At 36.4% G+C, this 27758-nt stretch overlaps 1 protein-coding gene across 1 annotated transcript in view; it reads right to left on the reverse strand.

Moving 5' to 3' along the window:
- Positions 1–167: 167 nt before the first annotated feature.
- LOC309666350 (uncharacterized protein) overlaps positions 168–27758 on the reverse strand; it is a 58581-nt gene continuing 30990 nt past the window's right edge. The window contains exon 4 of the mRNA XM_082473704.1: positions 168–26403. Coding sequence (XP_082329830.1) covers positions 26302–26403 — 102 coding nt within the window. The 3' untranslated portion in view covers positions 168–26301. The remainder of the gene's footprint in view (positions 26404–27758) is intronic.

Genomic DNA, 27758 nt, shown 5'->3' on the forward strand with positions numbered 1-27758 from the left:
TCTACTTTATAGCCAGTTGGTCAGAAGTACAGGTAACACCTAGATTTGGGACTGGAGTCTGAAGTCCAAGGAGGGAGTCACTGGAACCTCCAATCTAGCTGGTTGGTCAGAACCACAGGTAACAGCCTGGGTTTGTGACTGGTGTCTGAAGTGTGTGTGGGGTGTGTGTGTGTGTGTGTGTAAGGGGGTGGTAATCTTATAGGACTGGACCCTTAACCTGTGGAATCTGATGCTATCTCCTGATAGTGACAGAATTGAGTTGAATTCTTGGACACACTCTTCTGGTGTCCAAGAATTGTTTGTTGGTGTGGGGAATTTACCCCCCTCACCACTATGTTGGAAAATTGGGTCTCAGAACACCCAAAAGAGGAAGACAAAAATTTGAATAAATAATTACAATAAAGTAAGATGGGATATGACATAAGAAATACAAAAGTAACTGGAAGTTATTGAAGGGAATATTACATAACTGGAAGTTATCTAAGCATGGAAGTAACATGATAATATTTTCAAATTTGAAAAATGAATCACAAATGGAAGAGAGCCATTTAGAAAGTTGGTGGCTATCATCCCAATAGGAGATAGATAATGATGGATAAGGGGATGGAGAAACATGGCAAACTCAAGACATACATATGAGGTAGAATAAGTACCTCCTGGGTTTATTTCTTGAGTTTAGAAGATTACGAAGACAATAGGAAAGAAATCTCTAGATTCTAGATTGAGCGACTGGGTTAATGGTGACGTCATTTAAGGAAATACTGGAAGAAGAATACATTTGGGGGTAAAGTTTGAATATGCTGAGTTCAATTTTCAACAAGTTCAGTTTTGGTCATAATGACTGTGTTAGATGCAAAACAAAGCATAATGTCTGACCTTGAGAGTTCATACTCTAAGAGGAAAATAATGAACATGTTATTGTATTCAGCATAATAAAAGACTAAATAGAGACACAGAATGTTGAAATAGGATACGTGAGGTTATGAATAAACTCTAAAGCTCAGTGACTTAACCAACAAAAATTTATTTCTTGCTTATATGAACTCTAATGCAGGTTGAAAGGACTTTACAGAGCAAAACACCCCTCCCCCAATACGTGGTATGTCTAGGCCATTTCCATCTTGTGGTTCTGCCATCTCATCACAAGACCTCCATAGTTACCAACAGAAGAGCGCATTAGAAGGTCATGTACCAGCTCTTAGGTGTTTTAGACCAGAAGTGGCACACCTCACTTCCACTCATGGCTGTTTGACCAGAAGAAGTCACATGGCCCTACCTCATTAGAAGGGAGCTGGAAAATGTAGGGCATCAAAAGACTACTCAGTGAGGAGCAAGAGTTTGAAATGAGAGTGGTTCAATAACTATATGGGAGAGCCAAGAAATCCTTCACAGGGAGGTCACATTTATGCTGAGATTTGAAGAAAGTCTAGGAGTCGGCCATGTGATGAGTACAGAGGAAAGACTTTGTAGGCTAAGGGAACGACATGTGTGTGGACAAGCTCGAGACATTACAGATATCTGGGGAATGGCAAGAAGACATTTGTTAGAGTACAGGGTTTCAGGGAAGTAGAAGAAAATAAGGTGATGATAAAGATTGGGGAGGGCATGAATATCATACTAAGGAGGTTGTATTCTGATCTGTAGACAAGGGTGAGCCATCGGTAGTTCTTAGGTAAATAAATAACTCTATCAGATTGGTGAGGAAAAATGACTAGGAAGAGGAGAGACTGGAGGCAGGAAAACCATCTAGGAGACTGTCATATAGTCCACAAGAGAGAAGAAGAGATAAATCTACTTAGAAGGTAAAATGGGTAGGACTTGGAAAACTTTTGACATGTAAGGGTGAGGGAGAAGGAGCTGTGGAGAAGAAATTTGAGGTTTCTGGCTTGGTCACTTCAAAGGATAGTGAAGCCACGAATAGAGGTAGGGAAAACAGTCATTGGAACAGATATAAGAGTAAAATAATTGTTTCTACAGTTAGACATTTGAGACACCAGGATCATCTTTTGCTGGAGTTTGTTAACCAAGAATTTTTCTATAACTATGTTGTAATAACATTTTTCTTTAAAAAAAAATTTTTTTGCTTACGGGAACACTGAAGGAGGAGGCTTTGTTATTGACTAAAACCACCCCTCTTATTTGAGTCTTAGCCCAGTTTCTATTGCCTACTAGATCCCGGTGTGCTTGGAGCATGGAAGCATCTGGAGCAACCACATTTCCTTATTTAAGCCAAAACAAGTTAACTCATCTGTGGCTTATCTCATATCCGCCCTGTAGATCTCATGGGAGGATATAGCCCTTATTATTAAAATAATGTGTAGAAAACAAAAATAGCATGGAAAGGAGTTTCAGAACACGATCTTTATAGTTGCTTTTCAAAATAACTTACTCATATAAAGTTAATGTAAGTTAATGTTTTGTGGTTAAATATTGCTTGGTTTTGATAAAGTATCTTTGTTAAGCTTTTATTTTTTTTGTATTTTTATGTGCATTCATTTAAGTTGGGGGGAATCTTTTCTGTAATAAGAAGAGAAACATTTAGATGCTGTTTTTTCCTCTGTAACTTGTGGTAAGGCACTTGACCTTTTGACAATTAATCCCTTGACTGTGATGCAGGATAATAGTGTTCAACTCTCCTATGAGAATATTTTTGAAACTTATTCAATCAAAGGTGTTAAAACACTGTTGTGCCCTTAGGTGAAATGTATTTGTAAATACTAAGTATGAATAATTAATGCTACTTATTTTGAATACAGTAATTTATTTAGTCCTGATATTTAGCCATCTTCTATTATATATTTGGTGCTGAGGATAAAAAGATAAACAACACATGGTTCCTACCTTCAAGGAATTCTTCCTTTTAGCAGAGAAGGTAAACCATAACATCAAAGAGTCAACATAGATAAGTACAATTTCATGAATGGTCAAGTGAATCACTAGAGGGAAAAAAAAAAGTGAAAGTGAGAAAAAAATCAATAGAAAAGTTACCTGAGCTAGTTGTTCTAAAAAACTTCAAGAATCTTGATTGACTCTCTTTTTTAACTAATAATAAGTTATAGTAATTTTCAAAGCTTCCACTTGTTGGCAAGTTATTTGAAGCAAGTCATATTTTTCAACTTAGTGTCCTATTTATCACAAGGAAGTGGTGAAGAGAATTGGTCCTGGATGTGAACCTCCTAAATTTAATTACTGGTGTGTGACTTTGAGCAAGCTTCTACTCCATTTAATGCCTCAGTTTCTTCATCTGTAAAATGGAGTAATAATAGCAACACTTCATAGAGTGGTTGAGGACCGAACAAGTTATACATGCAAAGTACCTAAAAGTAATTGGCACTTATTAAGCATTCAGTAAGTGCTAGCTGTTATTATTAGCCACACCTCCTAGTATAATGTTTTGCATACAGTAGATATATGCTCTTTGGATTAAACTAGCAGACACTTGGGCATAATCCAGAATTAGGTAAAAGTATCCATTCAACTGTCACTGTTCTTGACAAAAACAAATATAAATTCTGGAAAGATTTCACCTCATGAAGAAATGAGGAAAGAGATGAAAACTAAATGTGGACCATGAAAAAGTTCTTCAGAACTTAGGAAGTGAACAGTATCTTTAACATGTCATGGGAGGGACTTCCCTGGTGGTCCAGTGGTTAAGACTCTGCTCTTCCACTGCAGTGGGCACGGGGTCGGTCCCTGGTCAGGGAACTAAGATCCTGCATGCTGCGCAGGTGCAGCCAAAAAGAAAAAAGAAAAAAACCAAAAAACCACATGTCATGGGAGCAGGAAAAATGCCAGTCTAATAGCCCTGATGCCTACCTACCTAATGTCTAGCACATAGTAGATTCCCCATAAATACTTGTTAACTGACAATCCAATGGGGGTTGGGGGCAAAACATAATTCTGAAATTATCTAGCATTATTCAGAAGAAAATTTCCATTTTTGGCCTCTGCCATAAAATACAAGAAGACGTATTTTCTATGAAACAGTATCAGAAAACCATAATGAGAAAAAAATGGGGCATTGCTAGTCCAAGCACCAGCGATAAAACACTTGTTACCACCTGTGATGACTTTGAAAGTGTTTATTGAAGGCAAGGCCTTAGCAGATGTCATATCTGCTGCAATAGATCTTAAGCAGGTGTGGGGTAGGAGTGGAGGGTACAAGGAGTCAAAAACTGTCAGGTAGACTGGCTGCTTCTAAATGTTCATTTATATTGTCCAAACCCTGGATAGTGAATATGTGTGGTAATGAATTCTAGGGATGTTAGATCAGAAGGCAGGAACATAATTTTAGATTGGGCTGAATTTATCACTTGGCATGTATCCAGGAGAGATTCTGGATTCAGTGCGCTAACTCAAGCAGCTGAGAATAGTTCTAATTGTTGGCTTTGATTTAATGGTATTCTATGCTGAGTTAAGTTGAGATAACAGAAATTCCTTGGTACATATGAAGCAGTGATTCTCAGCTCTGTTTGACCTCATGCCCCCTCTTTATGATAATTTTTTTGTAATATCCCCTTTGTTCTCAAATGAAATTCATATTTAATTTAACCTACTTTACATATTATTTTCTTAAATCAATATAATATTCTAACTGTAACATAACAAATAAAAGGAGAATATTATTATTTCAATGTATGAATGCTTAAGCACAACTCTACCAGAAGACACAGCAGCAAAGTAGTCATATGTCTACATCTATATGTGGAACTGCCTTGAGTACAACAGCTCTAAATGTAGACTGATACAGATGTATTGTTTTGAAGATAAAAGTTCACAGGCAGTATTGTAATTGGTGATATAATTTTTCCAAAATAATGAAACAAGTATTGGTGAAGTTCTGAACAAAACAATATAGTAATAGCTTCACTGACATGATTCTTGCTTTCCAGAAAATTTAGTGTATATTAAAACCTCACAAAAGCTCCTGGATTTTTCCAAAAGACCCTGTGCCATTTACTGAGGTAACTGTACACTGGGGAAAGAGAAATATTCTTCATGCATTATTGGACATGTAGCTCTGAGCTGCCATGAATCCCTGGGAACCCAGAACTTAACTATGGTCACTCAGTTGAGTTTGACTTATACAGGTCATGTCATAAACGCGGTTGGGCTCAGGTCCATCTTACAGTGGGTCCTGACATGTACAAACCCACCCTATGTTTACTTCCACTATTCCAAAGTGTATAATTGGAATAGTATACTCAGCAGTTGGTAGAATTCTAGTATTGGTTCCCAATCCAAGTAGGCTATTACAATAGAAAAGATCAAGTAGGGGACTCCCTGGCGGTCCAGTGGTTAGGACTAGGTGCTTCGACAGCTGTGGCCCGGATTCAATCCCTGGTTGGGGAACTAAGATCTCCCAAGCGGCCAAAAAAAAAAAAGAAAAAAGAAAAGGTCAAGTAGAACATCCTTCCCAATCAAAACAGCAAACCTAAAGCACTACTGAATTTCAGGGAGAATTGTTGAAATTAGTGCTTGAAAGGGTTTAAAAGACTTGAAACAAACAACCAGTACAAGAGTACTAGTCCTCATCTTATCTCCATTGAATTTGACATTTGCCTGTGCAAAAGACAAATAGGTTCTGGCGTCATAAGCTTAATCAGGAAGAGTATATAGTTGCATCTTTGATCTCTTTACTGAGTCAAATCAACAAAATACCACATCTTGTATGCAGCTATTGATTTGATAAATGCATTTTTTTTCTGTCTTAATAAGCTGAGAACACTAGAAGCACCTTGCTTTCACTAATGTGGACAGCAGTACACCTTCACTATCTTGGTAAGCAGATGTCATGTGTGCCAAAGGATGGAAGATAAGTCCCATAAAGGTGCATGGTCCTGCCACCTCAATAAAGTTTCTGAGATTCCAGTTGTTTTGTTTGTTTTTTTGTTTGTTTGTTTTAAAATATTTATTTATTATTAATTTTTTTTTGGCTGCATCGGGTCTTAGAGGCAGTACTCGGAATCTTCGTTAAGGCATGCGGGATCTTTCGTTGAGGCACACGAGCTCAGTAGTTGTGGCACGCAGGCTTAGTTGCTCTGCGGCATGTGGGATCTTAGTTCCCTGACCAGGGATCAAACCCACATCCTCTGCATTGGAGGGCGGATTCTTTACCACTGAACCACCAGGGAAGTCCCTGAGATTCCAGTTGTTTGAGTCACATGAGGATATTCTTTCCAAAAAGAAATATACAATCACGCACCTTGCAATTCTACTTTGAGAGAAAGGCACAACACTCGGTGGCATGGTTTGCATTTTGTAGGTAATATGTGCCATAGTTGGGTGTACATCTCTGACCTTTCCTGAGTAACCTATAAAACCACTGACATTGAATAAACCTAGAGTAAGAGAAGGATGTCAGCTGCTCCAGGCTTCAATGCAAGCACCTGGTCCTTAATATACAGAAAATAAAATGGCAATTGACATATCTGTGACTAATTTGGAGTGCTGTGTAGAAACTTGTGGCAGGCCTATCAAAGCTCCTTCGGATTTTATCACAATGTCATTCTCTCTTCAGCAAATAACTACTCTCCTTTTCATATATATCCCTTAATTTGTTATTGGGTCCTGATAAAGATTAAACACCTGACCACAGGACATTAAATGATTAATTAGCCTGGTTACTCATCACAAACTGGGTGTTTTCTTATCTAATCCATCACAGTGAAAAGCTGGGCATGACCAGAGCACTCCATCATTAAGTGGAAGCAGCAGTTGAGTTTGGTCTGAAGCAGGTCCTTAAAGGACAGGTAAGTTGTGTGAACAGGTGGCTCACTCTTCCATTGCACTTATGCTATACACTGGCTCCTTTCCCTGAACCCACACATATGGCCTCATGGAAATCCAGTATTGTCAGTTAACTGAGGAAGAGAAATTCAAGCCTGATCTAAATAGTTTTTGGAGTATGTGCTGGTACTGGCAAGAAGCAGACTGCCACAGAATTAGAACTCCAAGTGGGGGTGGGAATGGGAGGGATTGGATAAAGGTGGTCAAAAGGTACAAAACTTCAGTTGTAAGATAAAAGTACTAGGGATGTAGGGATTTCCCTGGTGACGCAGTGGTTAAGAGTCCACCTGCCAACGCAGGGGACACGGGTTCAAGCCCTGGTCCGGGAAGATCCTACATGCCGGGGAGCAACTAAGCCCGTGTGCCACAACTACTGAGCCTGGGCTCTAGAGCCCGCGAGCCACAACTACTGAAGCCCGCGTGCCTAGAGCCCGTGCTCCGCAACAAGAGAAGCCACCGGAAGGAGAAGCCTGTGCACCGCAACAAAGAGTAGCCCCCACTCGCCACAACTAGAGAAAGCCCGTGCGCAGCAACAAAGACCCGACGCAGCCAGAAAAAAAAAAAAAAGTACTAGGGATGTAAATGTACAACATGAGGACTATAGTTATCATTGCTGTGTGATATGTTTGAATGTTGCTAAGAGAGTAAATCCTGAAAGTTCTTGTCACAAGGAAGAAAAATTTCTCTCTCTTTTTTTTGTATCTAAATAAGATTATGGATGTTAACTAAACTTATTGTGGTAATCATTTCACCATATATGTAAGTCAAGTTATTATGCTGTACACCTTAAACTCATACAGGGCTGTATGTCAATTATATCTCAATAAAACTGAAAAAAATAGAAAAGAAAATTTTAAAAGAAAACACTGTTAAGCAGAAAATAAATAAATAAATAAATGTATAAATGCGCCAAAAGAAAAAAAAAAAGAATTAGAACTCCACCCAGAAGTGTCCGGGAAAAACAATTCCGCTCCTGGTGGGAAGAGCTTTAGGCAGCAATATGGGTTATCTGCTTTGCCTGGAAGGATAGGTGGCCAAAGGTTAAAATCAATAGTGATTTATGGCACTACCCTTTAGATGAATGGTCAGGGACTGGACAGAAGGCCCATTGAGAGAACTGATAACAAGGAGATTTGGTTAAGCTACACATATGAAGCTCTCAGCCTAGATTCAGAACGTGAGGATATTTGTGTTCCATGTAAATGATCAACCAACTCTCCACCCCACCCCACATTAGAGAAAGTTCTAAATAATCAGGTGGACAAATTGATCTGCTCTTTGGATATAATCAGTCCCTTTCTCCAGCCACTCTAATGAATATTTAATAGGCTCAAGTACAAATTACCAATGATGGCAATAATGGAGATTATGTATGGGCTCATCAAAATGTACTTCCTCTTATCAAGGCTGATTTAGTGATTGCTACTCTTGAGTGACTGTACAAGTTAGATGACCGGTTAAGCTGAAAATACAGAGACTTAAACAAGGAAGAGTAATATGAATAAAGCGTATTTTTCTTTCCTATAAAAATCCTGGTAGGTGATCCAGGCTAGTATGGCAGCTTAACAGTTTGGGTGATTCAGATTCTTTCCTGCTTGCTTTTCCCTCTTTTTTCCTCTGCTATTTTATATAGAATGTGTCGGTAGTGGTGAATTTATTTAGCCCACACGTCACAGGTTCTCAAAAGAGGATTGTGACTGAACTAGAGTAGGAAAGAGCATCACCCAGAGATGAATGCTGTGACTGAGAAGATTTTGGGTCTCCTCTTTTGGAAAGATGGTAAGGATGTTTTTATTTGTACAAAGTATATTTGCATTGTGTTAAGTGGGAATATGTGGTTGTTGGAAGTTTAAGTATGGGAAGAAGGGTGTGTATAAATGTTGGGTAGCCAAGAGGACTTGCGCACACATTGTGGAACAGTTTGCACAACACCTATTTCACCCTTGTCCCAGAATGCCTTCATGAAATGCAGAGGTTGGAAAGCTGAAAGCTATTTATACCAGAATTTAGATTTAAGTTGCAGCTAAGTTTCCAGATTCAGGTTATTTGGATTGAGCCAAGCAGATACACTCTGAAAGAATTTTATTTGGAACTGAATTATGTGAGGGTAGAGACTGATACAGATGGTGGAGAAGAGAGATGGTTCCAGAGCTGGCAGCTATGGCACACTGATTCCCAGGGATCCTCCTGTTTTAACAGGAGGCTTTTAGATTCAGCAACTTTTGATGTGGCAAAGGTGGCCTGGTTCTGGTGCCAGCCATTGTGGAAGCACCTTCCTGATTCAGCGGCTTCCTGATCATGACAGAGTCAGCCACTACCTAGTTCTATGTATTACTTTGGGAGAGGTCCTGAAAGTTCAGACAAGAGATTCTTCCTTTAGCTCTTTCAATGATGGTATAAATAAACTTCTTTGGACTTAAACTAGCTAGAGTACATTCTCTAGACTGTTAAGAATCTACAATACATGGGAGCTAGAAAACAGGAGATATGCTACAGGAGGATGATAAAGAAATGTTCCATCTTAATAACTATACACCAGGCCTAGAGGGCAATCAATTCATATTAGAGTCAGGAGGACTTTGGGAAAAAGGTATCCAGCAAAATAAAAACAGAACTCATAGATTATCTGATGTGATTAAGCATTTGGAAAAATTATTGCAAGGTGTATTGGAAAAATAAATGGTAGGAGCATTTGGAAAAAAACTAAAGCTAGGTACAGAAAAAACCTAAGCAAATAAAAAAGGAGTCAATTATTAATTGCAGGAAAACCAGAAAGGTGTACAGAAAGCATGGATGATCAAGGTACATTATTTGGCTCAATAGTGAACAATATTTACATAATCAGAAGAATATATACATTGGCTATTGCTTTAGCAAATTTCTTTGAGAATGGAAGAAAAGAGGTACAGAGGTAAATCCGCTACTACCATAATAGGTAATCTATAGGTTCTGTCTAAAACTGATAAGTTGATAGGTATAATTTTAAAAAGATGGAGTTAAGTAGCAGAAGACACAGCTAAAAGAATTGAAAATGGCTGCCCCTAGGGAGTTATATTTGGTGGTAGAAAGAGGAGACTAGTATTTCTTGATTTAAGCCTTTAGTACTACTTGATAATTTATCTATTTGTATATATTACTTTAATGAAAATTTTTAAATTAAAAATAAAATACAGGAACTAAATATTCCACTCAAGAAGTTAGAGGAAAATATAACAAAAAATATCCCAATAAAGAAAGAATTAAAAGAACAAAGAAATGAGCTGATAAACCAAAACCAAATATAAAATGTAATGTTAATTGAGAAAACCAAAAGCTGCTTTATTGAAAATATCAATAAAACATAAAAACCTTTGGTAAGACTAAGCAAGAAAAAAATGAGTAGAAATAATTAAACACCATTAAAAGCAAGAAAGGGACAAAAATGCATACGGTGAGATGAAAGATTCTTAGATAATATTGTTAACAATTATGCAAAATTAATTTGACAAGCTATTTGAAATGAATGATTTTCTAAGAGAACATAAAATAAATGTTACTTCTGAGTCAAGAAGGGGTAAAAACAACAAATACATTAAAACTTTAGAAGACATTGGAATCTGTCAAAGAACCATTCTAAAAAAATTAACCAGTTTTATACAATTTCTTCATGTAGTTTCAATACTTTTTATGTTGTAGAAACTGGGAACATGTGTTTAAAAAAATCTTTCCAACCCATTCTATGAATCAGACATAACCATGGTTTTCATTCTAAAATACAATTATAGCATACCCCAAAAAATTATAGATAGTCTCACTAATGAACAAAGATGCAAAAATGCTAAATAAATACTAGAAAATTAGCTCCTGCAGTATGTTAATAGTGAATACTTTGCTTAATTAGGTTTATCACAGGAATATAAATATGCATCAACTTTACAGAATCTAAGCATGAAATTCACTATATTAACAGATTAAAGTTAAATAAAAGTGATCATACTAAAAGATGACAAAAAAGAATTAAATAAAAATCTATAAACACATTTAGTACACTAGGAATATATCTTGAGAAAACTGACCTACCAGACTCTATGGCAAACATCTTACTTAATGGTCAAACATTAAATGCAATCCCATTCAAGTCAGGAAAAGGCAAAGATTGATAGTATCAACATTGTACTGGAGGTGCTAAGCACTGCAGTAAGATAAGAAAAAATAAAGTATACATTTTGAAATGGGACAGACAAATGGTCTTTATTTGTAGCCTTATGTACCAGTAACAGTCACTTACAAAATATAATGAAAAAAGATACAGTAGAAAAGCAAATAAATACACAAAAATCCATATAATGCCAAAGATTAAATCTATTAAACATGAGCAAGGGACTTCCCTGGTGGTGCAGTGGTTAAGAATCCGCCTGCCAATGCAGGGGACATGGATTCGAGCCCTGGTCCGGGAAGATCCCACATGCCGCGGAGCAACTAAGCCCGTGCACCACAACTACTGAGCCTGCGCTCTAGAGCCTGCGAGCCACAACTACTGAACCCATGTGCCACAACTACTGAAGCCTGCACACCTAGAGCCCGTGCTCCACAACAAGAGAAGCCCCTGCAATGAGAAGCCCGCGCACCACAATGAAGAGTAATCCCCCCACTGCCGCCGCAACTAGAGAAAGCCCGCACACAGCAACGAAGACCCAACGCAGCCAAAATTTAATTAATTTAAAACAAACGAACAAACAAACAAAAAACATGATCAAGACCCAAATGGAAAAAACTAAACATTTTACTCAAAGACACAAAAGATAATCTGACACGTGGAGGGATGGATGATGTTCCTGGATAGGAAGGCTAAATATTGTGAAGGTGTTCATTCCTTCAAAAGAGTAACCTGTTAATTCTATCACGAAGTATTTAATTTGTTTCCAATATTTCATCCATCTTTGTGAACATCTGGAATAATCCAATCTGAGTATCTTTACTTTGTAGAAAAGTTTTTTTCTTTCTTGATATATGTAACATTTCTTTATCTTTGAAATTTGTAAATTTTATCAGAACATATCTAGGTGTACATCTTTTTCAGTGATCCTGATTACATATCTACTTATAAATGTCTTTTTGTTGTTTTCTCTTTTATTTCTCCTCCTTTATTGCTTTCTGCAATTCAGTAAAAACAACATTAGATTACTAACATCTACATTCCACGTTCTTACCTTTTATCTAATAATCTCCATCAGCCTTTTTGTTCTCCTTTATGGGATAACTGACCAAGACCTAATTCACACATTTAATTTTCCATAATTTGATGCTCATTCAGTTACAATCTATCTTAACTGGGTTTGTTTAAAATATATTTCGCTTATTCTCAGATTGCTTCCTTTGAGCAGGAGCTGAGTCTTGGCTACACTGATCGCGATCTCCCGGGGGCGGGGGCAAGTCTCCAAGCAGGCTTCCTCTTTGTTGAGTGGTTTAGAGAACAGGGCCAGGCAAGTCCTTCCCTGGGGGCAAACCTGTAAAGAGGCTTCCTCCAGGGTGGGAGGCTAATAAGTATTTGTGAACCGGCCAGTTCTCCTAGCAAGCAAAAAGGATGAATCAAAGCCATTCTCTACCTTGTCCTAGAGAGAATGGTTAAAAGAAACTGCCAACAGGTTTGTGCTCCTTTCCTGTTTTATGTTAGCTCTGTGAAAATTCCTTGAGTCTTGAGATATGTAAGTGAGATAGGTCTTTACTTTCCAGGGTTAGGCAAAATATATCCATTTTATATTTGCTAGACTATTTTAGTAGATGTTTGGAAAGTAAGGTCATCAAATGCATATGCTTATGTTACTACCTTAGCTTCATCCCAGGAAGAATTTACCTACCACATGGTGTTAATTGGAAAGGTAAAAAGGAGGATGTGCAATTAGAAAAACAGTAACCATAATTTATTTCTACTGTTTTTGTTGAAGTATATCCTATGTACTAGAAGGTGCACAACATTTTAAGTATACAGCATGATTGATGTTTTACAAAGCAAACACACCTATGCAACCACCAGCCAGGTGAAGAGGACTTTAAGAGGCCTCACTGTTTCTTCTGTTCCTCTGGGAACCCTGCCATCATGCTGAATGAAGCTTGGGCTACACTCCTGAGTGATGAGACAGCATGTAGAGGCAGAGGGAGCCATGTGGAGAAGCACAGAGGAGCCAGACAGTGAGTGAAGCTTTCTTGGAACTTCTTGTAGCCCAAGCTACAGCTGAATGCAGCTGAGTGAGTCACCGTAACCTTTGTTACATGGAGCACAAAAAATGCCCAGCTGAGTCCTGCCTGAATCCCTAACTGAAAGAATTGTGAGAGTTGCATTCTTTTTGTTTGCATACATCATATTATTTTGATGTCATCTCAAACTTAAAAGTTGCAAATATACTACAAAGAACTTTTCCCCAAATCATTTGAGAGTTAAGTTGCTGACTTGTTGTCCTAATACTAGGAATACTTTATGAATTCATATCCACAATACAACCATTACAATCAGGAAATTAACACTTATGATCTCCTTTATAGGCGACAGAGTCAATCCGGAATCACCTATTACATTTACAGGTGATGTTTTCTTAGACTCTTTCAATACCAAACAGTTCCTCAGTCTTTCCTTGATTTTCATGACCTTGATTTTTTAAGTTATTTTATAGGATGTCCTTCAACTTGGATTTGTCTGAGATTCCTAATGAGTTCAAGTATTGCACCTTTGTCAGGAACATCACAGATGTACTACTCTGTTCTTCTCATTCCATCTAATCCAAGCATACAGAATTTTGATTTGTTCTATTTAACTCTGATCACTTGATTAAAGCGATGTCTGCCAAAATTCTCCACTTTACAGTTACTCTTTTTCCCTTTGTCATTAATAAGTAGTTTGTAAAGCAGTACTTTGAAACTAGGTAAAGTCTCACCAAACCTTCAATGTATTCATTTATTAATTTATGTTAATAAGGACTCATGGAGTCATAACTTGTTACAAACATTATTTTGTTGTTCAAACAGTCCCTGTTTTGGCCAATGAGAACTCTCTTTAAATTGACTTCTGTGTCCTTTTAACATGTCCCCATCATTCTTTGAGTATTTCCTTTCTGTCTGGCAGAATAAAATATTCCAGGCTCATCTTTCACTTTTACTGCACCAACTCTGGAATCAGCCATTTTTATAAGGAGTCCTGATTCCTTTTAGTGGAGAATGGCATGTAGAAGCCAACTTCTGCACCATTGGTGTGCTTGTTGCTATTGAGTGTTGGGGAAAGGGGTGCTGCTCTCAGCCAGAATTAGGGAATGTATGTCTCCTGTATCTATATTTATTTCCATACCCATCGATATACACTGAAATCCACAAGTTCACACGAATACTTCTAATTCCAATCCATTACAGTGTTCATTCTAGTTTACTCCTTTTCCATACCTGTAACTCCTTTCTCCAAAAAAATGGAAGAATCTGGCACCCATCATCAATAATATATTTCATTATTTTTACGTATTATATTTGTATTTTATGTATTATCTCCCATTGCCTCTGCTGCATGCTTAGCTTGTTCAGGGGATAGAAATAAATCCAGTAGAGAAGGAATGGGAGAATAAAAGGCAAAATGGTAGAAGATGAAATTAGCACTGTATCACTAGTATCCTAATATTAAATTTTTGTTCTGATTCCATGATAAAACATAATAGGTATTATATAAAGTCAGTTAAGTTTAAGTGAAGAGAGAACTTATACATGGACTCACACATCATCAGATATGTACATTTTTTTCTTCCTGTATTTTATCTTTTAAATTATTTTTGTCTTGTCTTTGTATGCTTCATAATACTTACCTAGCACAAAGCAGGTGCCCCATATATTTTTATTATTTAATTTAAAATTTAAAACAATAAATTTACATTTGTTTTTAAAAACATGATTGAATATTTTTATCTTCTAAATAGGTATTGACTGATGTTTTTTCATAAAGGAAATAATGATCTGCAGTATTTCAGAGGAAACTGGCTTATTTTTATATATTCTTAGCATTTTCTTTTTTAAGCGTTCTATTGTTTTAACTTAAACTCTGAAAAATAACATTTCCTTCCCCTAAATACCAATGAATTTAATTTTTTCCTATTTGGCAAACATTGATTTGGGGCTTCCAAATCAATTGGAATTGGTTATGTAGGTGATGGAGGCACTGATAAGCCTCACAGGGGTAAGGTGGCAGTGCAGGTATTAGCAGAGGCAATGGGATGGGGAGGGCTTACTAGGGCCTAGAGGTCTAGAGGCCAAGGCCAGGACCCCAGAGGACAGGGTTGCTCCATAGGAGCTGCAGCTATAGGAAAGGCACAGTGACTGCTGGAGATATCACCTGAAGCAGAGTGAAAAAGAGAAAAATACCTTGGCTTCTCCCTTCCTCTTACCTTCCAGTCTCTTACCAGTGCCACCTCTTTGGGTGAACCTAACAGGAGCGGGTAGCAAGGGAGCCTGGGAAATGTAATTCCTTGTGATACAGAGCAGAGCAGGGGAGCAGAGAAAAATGGATAGGAGAACAAACAGCAAATGTGGCACAGAGCACATTTCTTAGCTTTTATTTTCAGGAAAATAAATAAATAGTGGCTTTATGAAACAATAATAATGCTTCATGGGATTTAAAAATATAGCTAAAATTAAATTATATGATGATAGCAGCACCATAAGGCAGTAAGAGGGACAATGGAGATCAAGTATTCTAAGGTCCTTCCACTATTTGGAAAGAAGTAAAAGTTATGATTTGTATCAGATACTTTAAAAGGTCAACAGTGGCTTAACATCACTAATCATTAGGGAAATGCAAATCAAAAAACACAATAGGATACCACTTCACACCCATTAGGATGACTATTACCAAAACAAACAAACAAACAGAAAATAACAAGTATTATTAAGGATATGGAGAAATTGGAACCCTGAGCATTGTTGGTAGGAATGTAAAATGGTGCAGTTGCTATGGAAACAGTATAGTTTCCTCAAAGCATATATTGAAAATGAAGAAAAACTGAGCTAGTTATTGGAGTAAACATCTCAAAAAAAATTTAAGTACAGCAAATTAACATCCCCCCCAAATTAGCAGAGGTAAAATAATAAAGATAAGAGCAAATTTTAGAGAAATAAAAAATAACACAGAATAGAGAAGTATCAATAGAGCCAAAGTTGGTTCTTTAAACAACAAATAAAATTAATAAATCTCAGCAAGACTGACAAAGAAAAAAAGACAAAAGTTAAAAGTTACCAAGACTAGAAAAAGGATACCAGTATATGCTATGGACATTAAAAAGGCAACGAGAGAATATTAAGAATAATTTTATGACAATAAAATTTTAAATGTAGATGAACAAATTCCTAGAAAAACAATTTTTAAAAATGGATAGTTTTACATCTAATAAAAAAGCTGAATTCTTAATTATAAACCTTCCCACAAAGAAAATTCTAAGCCCCTTTGGTTTCACCAGTAAATTTTATGAAACATTTGGAGAAGAGATAACATATCTTACAAACACTTCCAGACAACAAAAACAGTATATACACTTCCCAACTTGTTTTATGAGGTCAGAAAACTTTCACATGCAAACTGAGAAGGACATATAAAGAAAACAAAAAACAGCCCACAGAATGTCTCTGATGAACTACAACAAAATCCTAAACAAAATATTAGCAAATGAATCCAGCAATATATAAAAGGATAATACATTATGACCAAGTTGGAATCATTCCAAGAATGCAAAAATGGTTTCACATTTGAAAATTTATATATGTACTCTACCACATTAACAGAATATAAGAGAAAATCAGATGTTCATGACAATAGATGTAAAAGAAAAACATTTGGTAAAATTCAATACCCACTCACAATTTTAAAAAAGAGAAACTCCTACAAACTAGACTAGAAGAGAATTTTTTTTTTTTTTTGGCTGCACTGCGAGGCATGTGGGATCTTAGTTCCTTGACCAGTGATCGAACCCATGCCCCTGTTCACGCCCCCTGCAGTGGAAGCGCAGAGTCTTAACCACTGGACCACCAGGGAAGTCCCCTGAATTTTCTTAATATGATAAAATATATCTATCAAGAGCATATAGCAAACACCTAACTTAATGGTGAAATGTTCAAAGCTTTTCCCCTGAGATTTGTAATAAATAAGGAAGCCATTCTCACAACTTCTATTTAGCATAGCCCTGAATCCATAACCAGTGGAGGAAGGCAAGAAAAAGAAATTAAAAGCAAAAAGGTTGGAAAGAAAGAAATAAAACACATTTAATTCAGAGATGCCATGACTGTGTATGTAAAAATATCCAAAAGAAACCGCTGATAAACTATTACAATTAATAAAAGAATTTCACAAGGTCTCTGGATACAAGGTCAATATGCATGAATCAATTATATTTCCATATGAGAACAATTAGAAAATGAATATTAAAAATGACACAATACCAAGAATATCATCAAACACACGGAATAAATCCTACGAAGGAAAGACTTTTACACAGAAAACTATAAAATATTCTTGAGAGAAATTAAAGAAAACCCAAATAAATGGAGAGATATGCCATGTTCATGGGTTAGAAGAATCAACATTGCAAAGTTATTTTTTTCCCAAAGAATCCAAAGATTCAGTGCAATCCCTTATCAGAAATCCTGATGGCTTTTTATTTCATGGAAATTGATGAGCCAATTCTAAAATATATGAAGGAATGCAAAAGGCTATTCTATAATAACCAAAAAAATCTTGAAGACAAATTTGGAAGATATATACCCTTGGATATCAAAATAAAGCTACAATAACAAAAACAATGTAGGGATTTCCCTGGTGGTCCAGTGGTTAAAAATCTGCCTTCCAATGCAGGGGACACAGGTTCGATACCTGGTTGGGGGACTAAGATCCCACATGTCGTGGAGCAACTAAGCTGGCGCACTACAGTTAGAGAGTCTGCACACCTCAGTGAAAGATCCTGCATGCTGCAACTAAGACCTGACGCAGTCAAATAAATAAATATATTTTTTAAAAAATGTAGCAATGACACAGAATAGACAAATAGACTGAACAGAACAGAGAATTCAAAAACAGACTCAAACATTTATAGATTCTTGATTTATGCCAAAGCAGCACTGCAGAGTAGTAGGGAAAGAATAGTATTTTCAATAAATGATCCTAGGATAGTGTCATTTAGGAAAAAGTAAATATTGACTTCTACCTCACATTATATACAAAATTAATTCTAGGTGGATTAAAAGTCTAACTATGAAAGGTGAAACAATAAAGTTTCAAGAAAATAACTTAGAAGAATATTTTCATAACCTTAAAGAAAGAGTTCTTGAGTGGGACAAAAAGTGCACTAATGATAAAGGAAACAATTTATAATTGGAATACATTAAAATTAGGAACCTGTGTTCATCACCAAAGACAGCATTAAGACAGGGGGGGAAAAAGCAAGCCACAAACTGGGAGGAGATATTTACAACTAATATACCAACTTGTATCCAGAATATATGAAGAACTATACAACAGTAAGAAAGAGGAAGAACCTAATAGAAAAATTGGAAAAAGATTTAAGATTTCAAAATGAAGATATTCAAATAGGCAATAAACATATGAAAAAGTGCTCAACATCATTAATCACCACAGAAATGCAAATTAAAACCATAATCAGATACCACTATCACCCATCAGAATGACTAAAATTAAAAGGACCAACAATACCAAGAGTTGGGTGAGGATGTGTTGCTGAGAGTAAATTGGTGCAACTACTTTGTAAAATTATTTTGCCTTCTCTACTAAGGTTAAACATATACATACCCCATGACCTAGCAAATCCACTCCTAGATATATAACCAATAGAAATAAATTGATATGTACAGTAAAAAGACAACTATAAGAAAATTTAGAGGGCTTCCCTGGTGGCGCAGTGGTTAAGAATCTGCCTGCTAATGCAGGGGACACGGGTTCGAGCCCTGGTCCAGGAAGATCCCACATGCCGCGGAGCAACTAAGCCCGTGAGCCACAGCTACTGAGCCTGCGCTCTAGAGCCCTTGAGCCACAACTACTGAGCCCACGAACCACAACTACCGAAGCCCGAGTGCGTAGAGCCCATGCTCCGCAACAAGAGAAGCCACTGCAATGAGAAGCCTGTGCACCACAACGAAGAGTAGCCCCCGCTAGCCGCAACCAGAGAAAGCCTGCACACAGCAACGAAGACCCAACGCAGCCAAAAATAAAATAAATAAAAATTAAAAAAAAGAAAACTTATAGCACCATTATTCTTATTAGCCCTAATCTGTAAACAATCCAGATGTCCACAAAGATAATAAATTATAATAATAATTATACATTATAACATATATATTAAATATATTTAATATAATAAATTATATTCATCACACAATAGAATATTATATAAATATAACATAAAGAACCAAGCAGTTAAAAAGAACCAACCATTTCTACATGCAGCAACATGGATGAAACAAACATAATATTGACTAAGAGAAACCAGAGACAAAAGAAAACTGTTTAGTTACATTTACATAAAATTTAAAAACAGACAAACAATCTTTGGCTCTAGAAGGCAGGACAGTGACCCCATCTAGGAGAAAGAAGGCATTAGCAGTCAACGGTGGGGAGAGGAGGACACATATCACATATGTGTATTCTTGGGTGCTTTTTTCCTCTGGGTGGTGTTACAGGATGTGTTCACTTTGTAATAATTCATTTACATGTGCCTATGTATAATGTAATAAGAAGTTATTAGTAAAAATATATTCAGGTGAAAAATATACTGAAGATGTTCACTAAAATAATAGTAAAGTAGTGTTAGGGCACTGAAATTGTGGGTGATTTTTTGGCCTTAGTTTTCCAAATTTTCCATACTGCAGTTATCAGTTTATAATACACTGATTTGTCATAAAACTGCCTCTATTGTTTAAAAAATTATGCTTATAAAAGTGATTGTTTTTTCAAGTAGAGATCAGATTTGAGATATTTGTGAGACAATTTTTAAAAGAACCACTAATGGAAGTCATTAGTTCTATTAAATTTTAAAATCTTTCAAAACAAAAATATGTTTCTCCTAATCATGGTTTGATACATACTTCATTGTAGCAAGTTGCACTTAAGAATTTAAGATAAAAAGTTAAGTAACTCATCCAGATCATTTACTCATAATATGTTTACTTCCTACAAAAATAAACAATTAGGTGCAAAAGGGCAATTTCCTGTCTAGTATGAATTCTTTGTTCATTTTTAGTTGTAACACAAATTTCAGTTTGTTCCAGAACAAATTCTACTCTGCAAAAATTCATGTTGTTAACTCTCTAAAGACTAAAAATGACAATGAGACGTTATAAATGATTTAAAGTGTAGCATTTTATGGCTTTTTCCCCCCCTTCTCAATCTAATTCTGTTCTCTTCTAATAATGTTTTGATTTAACTTTAAAAAATAAAGCCTTCTTTTACTTCCCCAACTTATATCAAGATTCATTCTGATGCTATAGTAATTCAAACATAGGTATAGGTAAAAGAAGCATAAGCAAAGGGACAGATAGGTCAATGAAACAGAACAGAAAAAACAAAAACAGATTAATGAGTATTTGGGAACTTGGTATGTGATAGAAAAAGCTATGTAGACTAATGGGGAAATTATGAACTATTCAATAAATGATCTTGGGACAATTGGATAATTCACATTTTTCAAAAAGCTATTAGATCTCTACTTCAAATCTTATACAAAAATCAGTTCCAGATGGATCAAGGATTTAAATATAAAAGGCAAAATTTTTAGGAGGAAATATAGGAAAAATCTTTATGGCCTCAGAAAGAGAAAGTTTTCTTAAACATGGTATAAAAACCATAAATCATAAAGGAAAATATCTATAGATCTGACTATATAAAAATCAAAAATACCTATATGAGAAAAGATACCACAAACAAAGTTAAAATACAAGTGACAGCCTCAGAGAAGGTATTTGCAGCATATATGACCAGTAAAGGATTAGTTTTCAGAATATTTGAAAACAAACTACCCAATAGAAAATTATGCAAAATATATGAGCAACCAAATCACAAAAAAAGAAACTAAGTGGTCAATAACAAAGATGATCAACTTCACGCTTAATTAGGGAAATACAAATTAAAGTGATGAAACCAACATTCCCCAAGCTGAATGGTCCAAGGAAGCTTTCACTTAAATCCCTTTTTTGGTATATCCCACACTTACACGGGCATTGTGTCCCCAAGTCGAAAATTCTGTTGTTGTTTTTTTCCCTTTATCTTTTGTCCTTCTGGATTTAGGACTTTAAAGCTCATACATGTTTGTATACACTTTTCTATCACTGTAGCTTGTTTGGGAGGAAATGGCTGTAAAACTACATTCAATCAGCTATGTTATCTGTTTCTTTTCTTTATTTAACCTAATTTAGCTCTTTTTTATAATTAATTTTACCCCCAAACTAACCTCATTTTAGATGTAAAATTAATTTTCAAAAAACCATAATACCCTTATCACCTATTAACATATTTAATAATTTCCTAATATCCTAATTAGTCACAGTATTCAAATTTCAAATTAAACTCATACATTTCTTGGAAATGTTTAATTGTTAGTTAAGCAAATCAGAATCCAATTAAGTTCCACATACTGGTATTGGTTGAGATATCTTTTAAATCTCTTTGAATCCATAGTTTCCTCCTCCACCTCTCATATTTCCTTTGCCAGTTTATGGTTGTTCTTGAAAAAACCAAGTTATTTTTCTTTAAGAATTTTTCATGGTATGGATTTTGCCGATTGCATCCTTGTAGTGTAGTTTAAAATATTCCTTTGTCCTCTGCATTTCCTGCAAATTGGTAGTTGGATCTAGAGGCTTGATCAAAGTCAGGTTTGATTTCTTTTGGCTAGACATCACAGTTTGGGTTGTGTCCTTCCATCAGGAGGCACATATGTCTGATTCCCTTTTTTTTTGTGATGTTAGCAGCAGTTGACGAGCAGTGCTAGTAATTTATTACAAATCACAAAATCATTATATTTTCTTCTTTCTTTTTCATTTATTACCTGGAATACGATAAAGAGAAACCTCCCTTATTTACCATTTAGGTAACCAACAGTAGTAGTTTACATAAGAAAAGTAGGTAAACATATATATTTGATGTGCTTTTCAATCCAGTGCAGTATTTATCTTTATGGATGCCTAAACTTTCCTATCTTTGTCAGTGGGAGCCTCTTCAGTTAGGCTTCTGGGTTCTTCTGACACAATCTTAGCAATCTCAAAACATTCCTTGCGGTCTAAGACAAGATTTTCAAGCCTGTCCTGTACATTCCCTGTCCTATACCCGAAATCAGTTCTTTTCCCAAAGTGTCCTTGTTCTTTTAGTACGAGATACTATTTGGAGATCACAGTCTGGGTGCTAGCAGCACTCATTGCTACTGGCTTGATAAATGCATTTAGGCCTATACAGTGGACAAAGCTAGGTAGCTATCTTTAGGCCACCAAAGTGTATATATAACACATATATAATCTTTGAGCATCCCTATATGTCCTATGTAACAGGATTTCTGAATTTTGTGTTATCATTTCCTTTTTTATGTATCTTTAAACAAGATATTATTTAGTTCTTCATTTTTGAAACTTTATATAAATGGAATTATACTGCAGATATTTTGAGTCTTCCGGGAGTTTGTTTGGTCAACATTAAGTTTGTGAGATTTACTCATGTTAAAGCAGTCACTTTCATTACTCTATACCATTCCATTCTATGAATATAGCACAATTTATCTATTCTCCTAAGGATGCAAGTTTGGGTCATTTCCAGTAATTTGCTCCAGCAAACAAAGCAGTTATAACCATCTTGTGTATGAGTCTCTTGGTGCACTCATGCAAGAGTTTCTTGTTTCCAATAAGTGAGAAGTGAAATTTCTGGGTTATAGGGTCTACTCTCGCTTTTGTTCCTTCAACTAAACTGAACACCCTTGTTCAGTTTACCAGAGACCTCCATAGTGCCATATGGGTAATTTTCTGTTCTCATTGTGCTTGGTTCCTCAGCAGTTTTCAACTCAGCTTTTCCTTCCTTGGAATGCTCCGCCCAGGTCAGGACAGCACAGTCTGCAGACATTGCTCACATTCCAATGGTAGCTCCTTCTAGATCTATTCTGCCAGCTCCTCCTAATCCCCTCTACCCCACCTCTCAGCACTCGAGTTCCTTGGAATCCTTCCTGAGCCCTTTCTTCTTTTCCTCTCTATCCATACTTTCTCTAGGTGAACTCATCCATTTCCATGATTCTAAATGCTATTTATTTGTTCTGGACCCTGATTTTATTGGTCCTCAGCTCTCTTCTCTGAACTCCAGTTGTCTGATTAACTGCCTAGATTACTCAGTCATCTCAAATTTAATATGTTTAAGGTGGAATTTTTTCTTTTCCCATATATCCTATTCTACTCCAGACTTCCTCATCCTAATAAATAGGTTACCAGTCTTTCAGTTATTACAACCAGAAGCATTGATGCCTATGAACGGCTGGTTCTACCTCTAAAATATATCCTGAATCTGAACATGTTTCTCTACCTTAATTGCCACCACCCTACCCAAGCTACTATCATCTTTCACCTGGGCCTCTGCAGTAATACCATAACTGATCATAAACATTTCCATTTTTGTAACCCTTCAATTCATTCTTCCTACAGCAGCTGGTCCTGATGCTTCAGTCACACAGGCCTCTGTCATTTTTTTTACAACATGTCAAGCCTTTTGACTTGTAGGGCCTTTGCACTTGCAGTGCCTCTGCCTGTGTTGATCCTCTTGGGTTTCCCATGAATGGCTTCTTTTCATCATTTGGGTCTCATTTTAAAAGTCTCCAACTCAGAATGGCTATCATCAAAAAGAACACAAATAACAAATGTTGGCGAGGATGTGGAGAAAAGGGAACCCTCATTCACTGTTGGTGGGAATGTAAACTGGTACAGCCACTGTGGAAAACAGTATGGAGGTTTCTCAAAAGACTAAAAATAGAACTACCATATGACCCGGCAATTCCACTCCTGGGTATATATCTGAGAAAAATGAAAACACTAATTTGAAAAGATATATGCACCCACAATGTTCACAATTGCCAAGATATGGAAGCAAACTAAGTGTCCATCAACAGATGAATGGATAAAGAAGATGTAGTAAATATATAACAGAATATTACTCAGTAGTAAAAAAGAATGAAATGTTGCCATTTGCAGCAGCATGGATGGACTTGGAGGGCATTATGCTAAGTGAAATAAGTCAGACAGAGAAACACAAATACTGTATGATAGCACTTACAAGTGGAATCTAAAAAATACAACAAAGTAGTGAATGTAACAAAAAAGAAGCAGACTCACAGATATTGAGAACAAACTAGTGGTTACCAGTCGGGAGAGGGGCAAAACAGGGGTAGGGGATTAAGAGACACAAACTATTATGTATAAAACAAGCTACAAGGATATATTGTACAACACAGGGAATAGAGCCAATATTCTATAACTATAAATGGAGTATAATCTTTAAAAATTGTGAATCACTATATTGTACACCTGTAACTTATATAATGTTGAACAGCAATTATACTTCAACTAAAAAAAATACAAGAAAAAAGAAAGTCCCCAACTCAGGACTTCTCTGACACCCTATTTAATTAGCTCCCCTCTGCTATTTTCTTCTCAATACCCTATTTCTTTCAAAACACTAATCACAGTTCGTAAAAATATATTGTAGAAAGATGTTTACAGTCTGTCTCCACCACTAGAATATAAGGTTCAGGAGAAAGGAAGCTTTGTCAGTCATTTTTCTGTTGTACCCCGGCATCTTGGAAACTCAACCCCGTTCTAGATACTAAAAACTTGACAGTTGTGAATAAGACCTCTATCACATCCTCAGATTTGCCAAAGTGAATAATATTTTTGTAAAATATTCATCAGCCTTGACTGTAGATGCCAAAAGAATTCTATGCACATTGTAGTAACAGAGGTGAATTTCCTCAATAAATTCCTGTCTGGCTCCATCTAACTCGTTACTTTGCTTCCTTAGTGGAGGATATTTGGTGGTGGTTTCCGAAATGCCATTAAAGCCTTGTTTAAAATCCTATCAAACTTTTTAGCTTGGCCACACAGCACTGATCAAAAGTTCAATCTTGAGGAAATGAGCAGTCCTTTTTCTTGTCCTGGAGTCCACCTGAACAGCCACCAAGAGTCTCTTTGTTTGGTTGGCTGGGTCCAGCTTGATGAATGAATAGCCCCTTTACCAAAGAACAATAGCATAGAGCTGGGCCACTAACTAGTTGAGAGGTGTTAATCTCCTTGCAGGTAATTATTTCCAGAAATCTAGCAACTACTAGAATGTTTCAATTCCTACCATGGTCCTAGAAATTTAACCAATACACTTAAAATGTTTTTAAAACTTTTTAAAGATTTCGTAGTTTTATGCTTTTTAATTTCAGAAATCATAGTTTTGTATTGAAATTGTAAGGTTATAAACATTTTTCTTGAAATTGTTATGAATTTATAGTTTAGAATCTAAGAGATTGATTTCATTCATAAGTTTAATTCACTTTCAACTCTTAAACACAGGGAACAGATACATTGATCAAATGTGTAGTTCGCCATTAATACCTTTACCTCTCCACCTGAAGTGATATGTAAAACCTACCAAGTCACTGCTGTGACCTGCAAATGTTTACTTCAAGAAGTTAAACATCAGACATTGTGCAGGGGTTAATCAACAGTCTATTTCTAATAGCTTGCTGACAAAGGCAACCTTATTCTATGTGTTTCTAAAAACCACCATAGTTAGTTACTGTAACTTTACAGTGAAAACCAAAATATTCATGGCCTCAGTGCCCTGAGATGCATGGAGTCCTTAGAAACCAAAAGTAAACCTTAGACTTGATCTTCCTCTAAAATTTATGGTGGCAGGTAAACTGGGGCTCCTTCTCACACCTCCTCATGAATTGGAACATTTCATGCTGAGTAAATTGTGCTTGGTAACACACCATGCTGAATTTAGCTCATATCTGAAAAATACCACAGCCATACTCCATTGTTTGGCCGTATTTACTTTCTGGCTAGAAAGAACTTCCAAAGAGTATTCATTTCCTCTATCTCTTTAGGCCCTGGACCTTTGTTTATTGTGGTATAGCTTTGTGTGGTGGGACATAGGTTGAGTTTCGAATGCTGAGAAGGGATGATTAGATTTATCTTAAAAATACCTTTTGAAAATACTATCCATATCTTATTGTCTTATTGAATTCATCCCAGTCCATTTTTACACAAGATTTCTAGATAAACTGATTTAATGTTTAAGACCTGAGACCTCAGATTACAAAAAAAAAAAAAAACACACAACAGAAAAACCCAGCAGCTTGTCATTTCTTATTTAATTTTGTTATCGTTTAGATACCAGACTCTTCTATTGGATGGGACTCTTCATTCCTCTGTTGTATTGATACCTGTCAGTTTTCAATTAAAGGACTAAACCGCTTCAGGCTTCTAAGTTGGTCTTCAGTTTCCCTTTTGGTGATAAGCAAGGTACGTCCGTTGAGCTACCCAGCTTCCAACACAGATACAGGGACAGCCTTCGCTCTCTAATGAGGTACGCAGTACCTAATATATCACAAGGACATTAGGCAGGAGCAGCCTCCAAGAATGGGTTTCTTGATTGGTAACATTTCACTCTGACACTTCCATTAGTGTTTAAGTACACAGTTTAATTTTTTAAGTTACCTAAATCAATAAAATATAATAAAGAATGAAAAGAAAGAAAACTGTTTCTGTGAAACGTAAATTGAACGCCTTGGAAACACGCAATAAGATCGAATCACTTAAACCTGTCTAGTTGTCCAATTAGATGTAGGTTAAACAATAAAAAGTATAACTGACATTAAAAGGTCTGAGAACAAACACCTCAAGCATGATAGAGCAGCCACCTCGCCTTAAGAGTTAATGTTGTGAGTGCCAGGTAAGTCAGTTAGGTGGAGGTCCTTAAAAGAGAGTCTACTTAAATGTTGACTTATGCCATTTTTATGATATTCCTTATTTTTAAAATATATCGTGGGTGTGATAAAGTGTGCCAAAGAAGTGCAATTGAACAAAGAGAGACTCATGAATAACTTAAGAATTGCGATAATAAAAGTGGCAATAAATCATCCCAAAGAAAATGCCATAATCATTTTATGATTATAGAAAACTCAATGAGTTTTTAGTTACAAACAATAGAAACTGAATCTGGATATTTAAGCAGTTTATTAAAAGAAGTTTTGAAAAGATATTGGGTTAAAGCAGATGAATTTTATGGTATGCAAACTATAGCTTGATAAATCTGTAAAAGAGGATACTGGGTGTCTAACGTGTGTTTTTCAACACCACCAAGCAATTAACTCAATTCTGACACTGTCTACCTGGAGCTAGCATCAGACCCCACAGGTTAAGGGCTCAGTCCTACAAGACTGTCTCATCCTCCCCCACTTCAGACAGCAATCACAAGTCCAGGCTGTCACCTGTGCTTCTGACCAACCAGCTATAGATCAGAGGTTCCCATGCTCCCATCCTTGGGTTCGACAGATTTGCTAGAATGGCTCACAGAACTCAGAGAAACAACTTCCTTACTAGATTACTAGATTATTATAAAAGAATATAACCCAGGCACAGCCAGGTGGAAGAGACACACGGGCAAGGTATGTGAGAAGTGGCACAGAGCTTTCATGCTCTCTGAGCATGCCATTTCCCCCACAGCTCCAAATATTCACCAACCCGGAAGCTCTTCAAAGCTCATCCTTTTGGGTTTTTATGGAGGCTTCATTACATAAGCATGACTGATTAACTCACTTGCTGTTGGTGATGGAACTCAGTCTCCAGCCCTTCTCCGCTCCCTGGAAGTAGAGAGGGGACTAGGAGGGCCCCCAACCCTCTAATCACTTTGTTGGTTCCCCTAGCAACTAGCTCCCATCCTTAGGTTATCT

Source organism: Balaenoptera physalus, assembly GCF_965194825.1.
Source record: "Balaenoptera physalus genome assembly, chromosome: 1".
NCBI lineage: Eukaryota > Metazoa > Chordata > Mammalia > Artiodactyla > Balaenopteridae > Balaenoptera > Balaenoptera physalus.